Source organism: Bos grunniens, chromosome 3 (genome assembly GCF_055505025.1).
Source record: "Bos grunniens cultivar Pamir isolate PY7600 chromosome 3, Bosgru_T2T1.0, whole genome shotgun sequence".
NCBI lineage: Eukaryota > Metazoa > Chordata > Mammalia > Artiodactyla > Bovidae > Bos > Bos grunniens.
In genome coordinates this window covers 106219358-106230682 of record NC_141167.1, presented here as the reverse complement: position 1 = coordinate 106230682, position 11325 = coordinate 106219358, and the positions used below count along the sequence as shown (strand labels likewise).

General features: G+C 57.5%; 1 protein-coding gene across 12 annotated transcripts; it reads left to right on the top strand.

Moving 5' to 3' along the window:
- Positions 1-118: 118 nt before the first annotated feature.
- Positions 119-10242, top strand: THBS3 (thrombospondin 3). Of its 12 annotated transcripts, none has more exons than XR_015161104.1 (24): positions 119-220; positions 1217-1423; positions 2062-2318; positions 2425-2527; positions 3352-3378; positions 3581-3663; positions 3749-3793; positions 3934-4082; positions 4445-4585; positions 4826-4903; positions 5278-5430; positions 5626-5736; positions 5829-5936; positions 6213-6372; positions 6703-6821; positions 6958-7010; positions 7085-7205; positions 7295-7488; positions 7652-7830; positions 7940-7988; positions 8168-8364; positions 8609-8781; positions 9712-9851; positions 9940-10242. XR_015161104.1 is itself a non-coding variant. In XM_086393173.1 (23 exons), the coding sequence occupies exons 8-23, from the start codon at positions 3993-3995 to the stop codon at positions 9996-9998; spliced, it is 2004 nt and encodes a 667-aa protein (XP_086249299.1). In that variant the 5' UTR covers positions 119-220; positions 1217-1423; positions 2062-2318; positions 2425-2527; positions 3352-3378; positions 3581-3663; positions 3749-3793; positions 3934-3992; the 3' UTR covers positions 9999-10242. The 12 variants fall into 12 exon arrangements, 4 of the variants coding, with proteins under 4 accessions (XP_086249299.1, XP_086249297.1, XP_086249298.1 ...); XR_015161103.1 differs by having other exon boundaries at positions 3749-3800; positions 6962-7010; positions 7119-7205; XR_015161102.1 differs by having other exon boundaries at positions 3749-3800; positions 6962-7010.
- Positions 10243-11325: the final 1083 nt, after the last annotated feature.

Genomic DNA, 11325 nt, shown 5'->3' with positions numbered 1-11325 from the left:
TTTCAGCCCCCCCTCACCGCCTGCCGGGCCCCCCCCTTCAACTCCCCCTTCCAGTCCCTCCGCCCCCCGCTCCTGCTCTCCGCCTAGCCTTTTCCCCTCCCAGCCGCCTGCCTGCCAGGGGTAGTGAGCCGGCTGAGCGGCATGGAGACACAGGAACTTCGGGGGGCCCTGGCTCTTCTCCTCCTTTGCACTTTCGTATCTGCCAGTCAGGACCTGCAGGGTAAGCCTGTACCAATCCTCTTAGCCCCTTCTCTGCCTCCTCCCCATTTGTCCCCAGCCGACTAGCAGGGAACATGTGGGCCAAAGGAGAGGGGAGAATTCTGAAATTGAATCGGAGGGAAGAGTTGATGAAATTATGGCCCTGTGGGGGAGGAGTTGACACTGGAAGGTGGTGGATGAGTGGGAGCTGGCCAGGGTCAGCATGAGGCCAGGGCAGAGGACTCAGGGGCTGGATGCTAGCTAGGGTTGCCTGGCTGGGTTGGTGTCTGAGCATCCCCAGGCACCCCAGGGTCTGGGAGAGCAGCTCAAAGGTGGGCTTCTTCCATCCCTGGGTTCCTGGCTGCCTAAGAACAGGATGGGGGTGGGGAGCAAGAGGTCTGGGCTCTCCTGGAGGTCTGGTGGTGGGATGGGCCTGTGGGTGTGGGAGAGGTAGTTGGAGCAGATGACACAGGCACAGATTCTTTACTGGCTGGAAGGGAAACCACAGATTGGCCAGGACACAGGAGGCAGAGGAGCTGGGTCCTACGTTCCTGTGGGAGAAAGCCAGACAGTAGGAGGGTCACAGCCTTCAGTGGGCAGCTGTTCTCATCTAGACCGAGTGCACCGAACCCCCAGGATGGGAGGAGGGGCACTAGAGTGTGGGATGAGCCAAACCCAGCGGTGCAAAGAGAAACTGCCTTCCCGTTTCTGTGCTGTGGGCACCAGGTGCTTCTGCTGGAGATCAGCAGTGACTCCTTTGCGCCACCTGGTGGGAGCATCTCAAGTTTGTGGGGTTCTGTTTCTGTATTTTCAAGTGAGCCTCAGGCCTGCTGGTTCCCAGAGTGCCAGTAAGGGAGGCCCAATGCCTTGTCCTCTGATAGCAACAAGGGTTGGATTTCAAGGGGTAGTGAACACTATGGGGTGGGGATAACGGATGCCCCACCCCTGAAGGCTCAGAGGAGAGGGCGGGCCTTAGCATTTAACAGAGGTCTGACCTTGATCATCCCTGCCTGGCCAGTGATCGACCTGCTGACAGTGGGCGAGTCCCGGCAGATGATAGCTGTGGTGGAGAAGATCCGGACAGCCCTGCTCACCACTGGGGACATCTATCTCTTGTCCACCTTCCGCCTGCCCCCCAAGCAGGGTGGTGTCCTCTTTGGCCTCTACTCTCGCCACGACAACACACGATGGCTGGAGGCCTCTGTCGTCGGCAAGATCAACAAAGGTGACTAGTGGGCATCTCCTTTCCTGCAGTGGTGACCCCTTTGAGCATTCTTCCTCATCCCCATTCTCAGAGCCCTCTTTATTCTCCTTGGGCTCCACCGGGGGCTGAGGACCCGTCAGGCTACATCCAGGCACCAGGGGCACCTGATGCTTAGGAGGTGCCTCGGGAGGCCAGGCACCCAAGAAACGGGGTGAGGCATCTGTGGGTGTGGGGAGTTGGATGTGGGATGTCTGGGGGGGGAGGCTTGTCTCTGTGCCCCAGCAGTGGTATAGAGGTCTCTTAGATCCCTGGAACAGTTCAGGGGGTACGGAACCAGTTGCCATCCTAGCAGGGGATAGAGTGGCCTCATGTAATCAGATGGCATGATAGAGTGGTAATGGATAGATAGGTTGATCTGATAACACTGAAGGATGGAGGACAGAGTGATCTGATGACACTGAAGACTAAGAAAATCCTAGTCTTTGAATCAGTTTGAAAAACATTTTTCATGTACCTGTTATGTACAAGGTATTGAGAGATACATAGCTGAGTAAGCACTGACAGCCCTAGAGATGTGGTATTCAGAAGAACTGATCCAAGGCTCAGCTAGGAGACAGGGGATGGGGGACAGTGGCATACTGACCTCCCCTTCTGGGCAGTGCTGGTGCGGTACCAGCGGGAGGATGGCAAGGTGCATGCAGTGAACCTCCAGCAAGCAGGCCTGGCTGACGGGCGCACACACACGGCTCTCCTGCGACTCCGAGGTCCATCCAAACCCAGCCCTGCCCTGCAGCTCTATGTGGACTGCAAACTGGGCGACCAGCATGCTGGACTTCCGGCACTGGCCCCCATTCCTCCAGCAGAGGTCAATGGGCTGGAGATTAGGACTGGACAGAAGGCTTATTTGAGGATGCAGGTGAGCAGAAAAGGAAGACCCTCTGAGTGTCGGTGAACAGTTTGCACCGGTGGGAGGAGGAAGTTGGTAGGTCCTCCCCCATGACAATGTTTCTCTCCCCCCACAGGGCTTTGTGGAATCCATGAAGATGATTCTGGGCGGGTCCATGGCCCGGGTTGGAGCCCTGAGTGAGTGTCCATTCCAGGGAGACGAGTCCATCCACAGTGCAGGTAACACATGCTTCTGTGAGCGGGCATCCCGGGCCCCAGTCCTGCCATCTTTGATACTTTCCATCCTCTTGACCTCTCTTCCCCTTAACACCAGTTCTTTCGGCTCACCTATTCCTCATCTATTCCTGGGGCTTCTTGACTCCGTTACCCCAAATCTCCTTCACCTCTGACTCTATGATCTCCAAATAACACATTCCCAGGAGGCACGGCTCAACAAAATCTCCGTTAAGGTCCTCCTGCCTATCAGGGTGGCCAGGAAAATAGAAGGATCCAAAAAAAAAAAAAAAGAAAAGTATAACTCTGAAGACCTTTGAGTGGGGGAAAGGAAGGTAGTGGCTTGGTCTTTCTCGGTTGACTAAGCTAAAGGACTTTTTTAGTTCCCACTGACATCTGTCAGCTACCAGCAGTTTCCCTAAGCATTTCTCATCTGCCTGGTCTCTCTGACAAGGATACTCAGAGGTTCTTAAGTAAATAAAATGTCCACTTCTCCCAGATCTTTCAAAGAGCTCTTGTGGCAGAAGCTCGAGGGAGGAAATGGAATGTATTGGGGCCCTGGCCCTGCATCGGGTCACCTCTCGCTTGGACCCCTTCTGCCACAGCCATGCCTGGGAGCAGGAGGATCTGGGTCTTGACTGTGTGGCAGCTCCCTTAGAGGGACCCTCATCCAGTGAAAGGAGCTGGTGGGGCTGGCCCATCACCACTGCCCTCCTGCCATTCATACCTCATATTTATTTCAAGACACCAGCCCCTTTCTCCTTCCTTCTCCTCAACCAGCCAGGCCCCTCCTCACACCTCCACCCTCTGTGTTTTCTTGTCCTCTCTAGTGACCAACGCACTCCACTCCATCCTAGGTGAGTAGGCCATGCCAAGATGAAGGGGCATGCGGGTGCGGAGGAGATACAGCAGCCTGAAATGAAGTCCTCTTCAGCCAGGAATGGGGTGGGATTTAAAGGTGGGGGGTGGGCAATGGTGGCAGCACCCGGCTTATTACCCAGAGAGGGGTCAGGGCTAGTGCCCCAGTTCTGAGCCTCTCTGCACCCTGGACCCTGACAGGGGAGCAGACCAAGGCCTTGGTTACCCAGCTCACCCTCTTCAACCAGATCCTGGTGGAACTGCGGGATGACATCCGAGACCAGGTTTGTTGGGCAGGCGGGTAGCACTGATTCTGGGTAGGGTGGCAGGTGCCAAGAGCTGATTCCTCCCCATCCTTCTGTCTACCAGGTGAAAGAAATGTCCCTGATCCGAAACACCATCATGGAGTGTCAGGTGTGCGGTGAGTGGGAGAGTAGGGGAGGGCTCCACGTGGCATCAGTGTGCTCCCCACCCCCGGGGCTTTAGCCTCCACTTCTGGTGAACAAAATGGTGACCTCTGGGTGGCTTTGACTGTGTCCAAACCCACCCCCCAGGCTTCCATGAACAGCGTTCCCACTGCAGCCCCAACCCCTGCTTCCGAGGCGTGGACTGCATGGAAGTGTACGAGTACCCCGGCTACCGCTGTGGGCCCTGCCCTCCTGGCCTGCAGGGCAATGGCACCCACTGCACAGACATCAATGAGGTGAAGAGGGCCCTTTCTGGAAGAGCATAGAAAGCTGGGGTGAGGGAGTTTATCAGCGGCCCAAGAAGGTGGGGTGAATGTTGGTCAGAAGCAGAGGAACCTGGGGTTGGAGACCAAAAAAGACAGGTGAGAAGGGAAGGAGACAGGTCTGGGACAAAGACAACAAGGTCATGCAGGGAAGGAGCCAGGAGCTTGGCAGGGGCATTGTGAGAGGGCTGGCCAGAGGAAGCCCACAGGAGGCCAGGGTGGGATCAGAGTGCCATGAAGTTGGGGGAGGGGAGGCCTGCAAACAGGGAGACCGGAGCAGTGGTCCTGGGATCACAGGCGGGGACCTGACCCCTTCCTTCTCATCTGACCCCCAGTGTGCTCACGCGGACCCTTGCTTCCCGGGCTCCAGCTGCATCAACACCATGCCTGGCTTCCACTGTGAGGCCTGTCCCCGAGGCTACAAAGGCACACGGGTGTCTGGTGTGGGCATTGACTACGCCCGGGCCAGCAAACAGGTCAGGGTGGGCAGAGTATGTAGACAAGAGATCTGGGCCTTGCAGGGATGAGCACTTCAGGGTTGGATGTCGAGCCCTTGGGATAAACGGGATGAGGCTCCTGGCTTACCTGCTAGCTTTGCCTTGGTTTTGGGTCTGGGCTTCATGTCTGTGTTCACAGATAAGGCCATACAAGTGCTCTCTTCTATACCTGAGGAGACCCAGAGTAAGTCTGGTTCTACCCCAAGTCTGCTCCTTCAGGTCTGCAACGATGTTGATGAATGCAATGATGGTAACAATGGTGGCTGTGACCCAAACTCCATCTGCACCAATACTGTGGTGAGCTGAACACTCTGCATGCATGGGTAGGGGGAGAGTGCAACCCCCTCCTCAGATTTCCTGCTCCCCTCCTCCTTTTCTACCCAGGATGTTATGCATGGTAGGTGTTCCACATGGACTGGTTTGGAATTCTGATTCTGCCTCTTACTAGCCTTTAGCAAGTTATTTACCTTTACTGAGTTTCCACATCCTCCCTTGGAAAATGGGGCTCTTATTCTCCTTGAAAGGTTGACAGGAGAACTAAAGGGGATAAGTGATAGACCGGGCCTGTCATCTGTGAGGGTTCCTCCTGTGCGCCTCGAGGGACGGGGATACTGTTGGTCGTGGTGGGCTGACCCTCCTTCCTGAGACACTGCCTCGCTCCCTCCTCCTAGGGCTCGTTCAAGTGTGGTCCATGTCGCTTGGGCTTTGTGGGTAACCAGAGCCAGGGCTGCTTCCCGGCCCGGACCTGCCACAGCCCGGCCCACAGCCCTTGCCACGCCCACGCTCACTGTCTCTTTGAACGCAACGGTGCAGTGTCCTGCGCGGTGAGCCAGGCCTAGGGTTCAGAAGAAACGGGATCTGGGGAAAGGGGTCGGGCTAAGGGCCACGTCTAGGGACTGGTATGGGGGCTTGCGTGGGAACGGGAGGTGGGCCTGGACCCAGAAACTGGTGGGCCTGAAGAAGGTGGGGTGTGGGGAGCCAACCCAGACCACTAACTCCCACCCTTTGTGTCGCCCCAGTGTAACGTGGGCTGGGCCGGGAATGGGAACGTGTGTGGGCCCGACACGGACATCGATGGCTACCCGGACCAGGCACTGCCCTGCATGGACAACAACAAACACTGCAAGCAGGTACAAGGGGCAGGCGAGCGCGCGCAGGGCAGGGCGCCCTGGGCCGGCACAGAACGGGACTCTTCCATCCATTTCCTCTCCCTGACCTTTAGGACAACTGCCTTCTGACACCCAACTCTGGGCAGGAAGATGCTGATAACGACGGCGTGGGGGACCAGTGCGACGATGATGCCGACGGGGATGGCATCAAGAACGTTGAGGTGGTGCCTAGACGTCCTGCCCCTTCCAGCTCCTCGGCAACTGTTGCCTTATCCCACAACCCCGTCCCCCTTGGCCACTGGCAGCTCCCAAGGAAGGGTCCCAGAGCTCCACATTAGGGAGGCATAAGCCTGGTACCCAGAATGACGAGGACTACATGGGAAGTTGGGTGGGTGGGACTGCGCCACAGCAGTGGACCATCACAGGAGTGGGACCGTAGACAGGGTGCAGGGACAAGGATGGGGCACGGTGGCCTGATTCTCTGCCTCCCACCCCAGGACAACTGCCGGCTGTTCCCCAACAAGGACCAGCAAAACTCAGATACAGATTCATTTGGTGATGCCTGTGACAACTGCCCCAACGTTCCCAACAATGACCAGAAAGACACAGACGGCAACGGGGAAGGGGATGCCTGTGACAACGACGTAGATGGCGACGGTGCAGGCCTGGGGCTGGGGGCGTGGCTGGGAACCCCGTGAAGAGTCCGGATAGGGCAGCAATGAAGCGGGCAGGCTGAGGATTCTGGAAGGGTGATGCTTGGGGGAAGTCAGACGGGGTGAGAGGTTACCTGTGGCAGATGTCAGTGGGCACGTGAAGGAGGGTGTGGGGTTAGGCCAGGAGTGGGCAAAAGGATGAGACGAGCTCCAGGCAGATTTCCTGACTGTCCTCTGGGTGGGAGACAGAGCCCAGGACTTTCACCAACCGAGAAGCCAAGAGTGTGACTATGTTCTAGTGGTAACCCCGTGTGACCCCCCATTATACTTCCAGGCATCCCCAATGGACTGGACAACTGCCCTAAAGTCCCCAACCCGCTGCAGACAGACAGGGATGAGGACGGGGTGGGAGATGCTTGCGACAGCTGCCCTGAAATGAGCAATCCCACCCAGGTATAGGGGAATGGAGAGGGCAGGGAAGGGGTGGGTGACTGGTGGATGAAGCCCAGCCCTTTGGACGGGAAGTGGTCAGGTCACCCTTTTTCGAATTCTCAAAGGGAGATGGTGAGAGAAGTTCCCTCTCTCTCAGACAGATGCAGACAGTGACCTAGTGGGAGATGCCTGTGACACCAATGAAGACAGGTAGGGTTTGGGCCAAGAGATGGAAATTTAGGGGAAACCTTGCCTTCCTCTAGCATGTTCTCAATCCCCTCTAGGGTCCAACTTTAACTCTCCACTACTGTTGAGCAGGAGGCGATGCCCATAGTCTACCTCCCATTCCTACTGCTGAACCTCCACCTCATCGGGCTGACTGCAAGGGTTCTGGCCGAATGGAGGGTATACCCCAGAGAGATTCCTAAGCAGAAGAGTGGGGAAGGACGCGGTACCTTTAAAAGCCTTTATTTGGTGCCTGTTCTTCTGGACAGTGATGGGGATGGACATCAGGACACCAAGGACAACTGTCCACAGCTGCCCAACAGCTCCCAGCTGGACTCAGACAACGACGGACTTGGAGATGAGTGTGATGGGGACGATGACAATGACGGGGTTCCAGATTACGTGCCTCCTGGTCCTGATAACTGCCGCCTGGTACCCAATCCCAATCAGAAGGACTCAGATGGTAAGGCTGGGGTCGCCAGAGGACTGGACTGCTGTGGGGTTTGTTCAGAGAGAGGTGGCAAACCTTGCTGGGGAGAGAGGTTGACACCTTGAGGCCTGAGGTGGTAGTGCTGGCTATGGCAGTGGCCAGGGCCTCCCTGAGCACCTGGCTTCATCCTGCCCAGGCGATGGCGTTGGTGATGTGTGTGAGGATGACTTTGACAATGATGCAGTGGTCGACCCCCTGGATGTGTGTCCTGAAAGTGCAGAGGTAACCCTCACAGATTTTCGTGCCTATCAGACCGTGGTCCTGGATCCTGAAGGTGATGCTCAGATTGACCCCAACTGGGTCGTGCTCAACCAGGTACTGGGGCAGTGAGCTGGGTGGGTGCTGTCAGACCTGACTAGTAGGCAGAGCCTAGGGAGGGCAGCACACTGGAACCAGGGCTTTTGTCTTTACTGCACACCACCAGGGCATGGAAATTGTTCAGACCATGAACAGTGACCCCGGCCTGGCAGTTGGTATGTAAGGAGCACCCAATTCAGCAATTTCAATAATTTCCAAATGGAGGGGTCCTCCAGGCAGGGGATGGGCCACTGCCTTCCCACGGGGCATTCCATCCCACCCCCACCCCACAATGGGAGTTAGCAGCTTTGCTACCCCTGCTCCTGATCCCACCTCCCCTCCCACCCACCTCCAGGATACACAGCCTTCAACGGTGTGGACTTTGAAGGCACCTTCCATGTGAACACTGTGACGGACGATGACTACGCAGGCTTTCTCTTCAGTTATCAGGACAGCGGCCGCTTCTACGTGGTCATGTGGAAGCAGACAGAGCAGACCTACTGGCAGGCCACGCCTTTCCGGGCTGTTGCCCAGCCGGGGCTACAGCTCAAGGTCCCACAGCTGCCCAGACTCCCTCGTCCAGGGCCCCTTCCCAAGGCCTCCCCCACCAACCCTGGGGCCTCCCCCACCGCCTGAGCAGGGGGAAGCCTCTTATCCAGACATCTGGCCTGGAGGTGGGCTCCCTGGGGCTCCAGAATATTCTCCTGACTCCCTGTTCCACCTGCACCTACCAACCTGTTGTCTTCCTTTCCTCTGGTACTACGGTTGACCCACTGTCTTTGCTGATGCCCTGTAGGCAGTGACATCAGTGTCTGGCCCAGGTGAGCACCTCAGGAACGCCTTGTGGCATACAGGCAATACTCCTGATCAGGTACGACTGCTGTGGACTGATCCACGAAATGTGGGCTGGCGTGACAAGACCTCCTACCGCTGGCAGCTGCTGCACCGGCCTCAAGTGGGCTATATTCGGTGAGGGGAGGGGCTGAGCCCTCCCAAGAGACCCCAGGCCCAGCCTTTCCTTCCTCTCCAGCTGGGATTCACCAGTGACTTCTCCTCTACTCACTGCTGTGGTGCCATGGGCCTGGACTGGAACCACTTCTCTCTACCTCCCCTCTTACCACAGACTAGCTGCCCTGGCCCTTCTTGCTTGTTAACATCAGGCAGCCTGGGCTCTGGTGCTGCTGAGGACCTATAAACAATGTTAGGCAAGTCCTTCTTTTGCCGTGCTCCATTTCCCTCTCTGTAAAATGAGGGTGTATCTGGGAGCCTCCAAAGCCCAGGCCAGTCTGTGGAGAGGCACATCAATCCACCTCATCACTGGTCCAGCCCAGAACCTGCCTCATCAGAGTCTGACTGGAAGGGATCATCATTTACAGAAGAGCCAACAGAAGCCCAGACTCCGCACTGCATCTCTTAGTAGCCAGGCTGAGGCCTCTCAGTTCAGCTCTGGGTCCACAACTTTGCATTTCCTAGTTGGTGGGGATGACAGGGAAGGGAGGGGAAATGGCCCAGAGCCCAGAGTGCAGGAACTTGGGTTGGTTCCCCTTTAAGGTGCCTGGGGCTGCGGGGCGCCAGGGCAGAGGATGGTGGGGGTGGACTAGAGCCTGGGAAGCGGGTGACTTCACCCCCCAGCCCATTGTACTCATCGTCATGGCAACCCAATCCTCGCTCGGAATGCGGCTGGTGCTTTGAGATGCAAAGGGGGCTGGACAAAGAGCCAGGGGCCCCAGGCCTGAGAAAAGCACCCCTCCTTCCCCCCTTTCCTTCCTCTCTTTTCCCCACCTCCCTTCTCTCTCAGGCCCGGTGAGCCCTAGGGGGGTTGGGGATGAACAGGGCTGGGTCATGGTGGCACAGTGCCCACTGGCACCTAGCACCAATGGACACTCCTATCCTGGACAGGGTGAAGCTTTATGAGGGTCCCCAGCTAGTGGCCGATTCTGGGGTGATCATTGACACATCCATGCGAGGGGGGCGTCTTGGTGTATTCTGCTTCTCCCAAGAAAACATCATTTGGTCCAATCTCCAGTATCGATGCAATGGTGAGGCTCTAGACAGAGAACAGCCTGACCTCTTGTGCCCTCATGGGAGAGTCACATCTTCTGACTTTAATCATATCTCCTTTCTCAGACACAGTGCCCGAGGACTTTGAGCCATTCCGGAGGCAGCTGCTTCAGGGAAGAGTGTGAAGAGGTGGCCACTGTATTCAGGATCCTGATTTTAGACCCTCGGGCCTTGGGGTCTATCCTGGAGTCTAATTTACAGCCCCTCAGCTAAACACCGACCCTCCTCTGGCACCCACCACGAGTTCAGCCCCAGAGGGGTGGTGACCCCACTGTTCAGGAGATGGGAAGTTTTCAAGGGGGTATTTCTCAGGCACTAACCCCAGGAAAGATAACAGCACATTGCCATAAAGTTTCAGTTCTTTTCTAAGCCAGTGCAGTTACTTATTTTAGGGATTTTCCGGGGCAGGGAGAGGACTAGTAGAATGTAAGTTAGAGATCTAGAGGGAGTTTGGTGAGGAAGGTGTGGACGGGGACTAGATGGAGGACGGGGGTTAGGTGAAGGATGGGGTGCTGGTCGGAGGATGGCTAAAGTCCTCCCAGCCCCACTTACTCACGGTGGCAGCGGCGACACTCCAGTCTAAGAGCAGCCGGGATCGACAGCCAGGAGGGCTGGGGCTGCCCCGTTCGGGGTGAGGGGGAGGCCGGGGGGCCGAGGGGGCCGGAGGCCGGGACGAGTGCAATATTGGCAGGGGAAAGAACAACACTGCACCGCGTCCCGTCCCTCCCGCCCGCCCGGGGCCCGGAATCCCGCTCTCCACCGCTGGAAGCCGGACCAGCCCGAGAACCCAGGACGCGCTGAGGAGTTGGGTTCACCTTGGAGGCCAGAGAGACTTGGCGCCCAGAAGAGGGTGAAGGGGGTGGTAAGGGGAGGGAGAAGGGGAGACCGCGATATCCCGGAAGGCCGCTTTCCGACGCCCGGGCGTTGCGCGCGCTTGCTCTTTAAATACTCAGACTGCTAGGCGCGGAGCCGTCGCCATGGTGACGCGTGTCCCAGCAACCGAACTGAATGGCTATTGCCTGGCAACGCCCGGGGTTGAAGTTTTGGGGCCGCCCACCTAGATACTCGCGCTTTCTCTAGCCTGCGGGGGCGGGGCGGGGGGTGCTTCCCCGCCTCTTCTGCCAGCTCCCCGGCGCGGTGACGTAACGCCCCCAGCCCCGAGCCCGCCCCCGGGTCCCGCCGCTGCACAAAGCCGCGCCAAATCGGCGGAGCCGGGCGGGCCTGCGACCTCCGGTCCTGCTCCTCTGGTTTCACTCCAATCCCGCCGCACCGAAGTGTTCTTAAAGTTCATTTCGCAATCTGTATTCTTTGGGACTAACAATTGTTTCCTAATGCGGACGTAATTGTTTCTGTCGGTCTAGACTGCAATACAGGACCTCCGAATGGGGCCCGATAAACTCCACGTGCGCCGCTGTGGCCCCAAACACTCCTCGGCCCCACATGTTTCTGCCC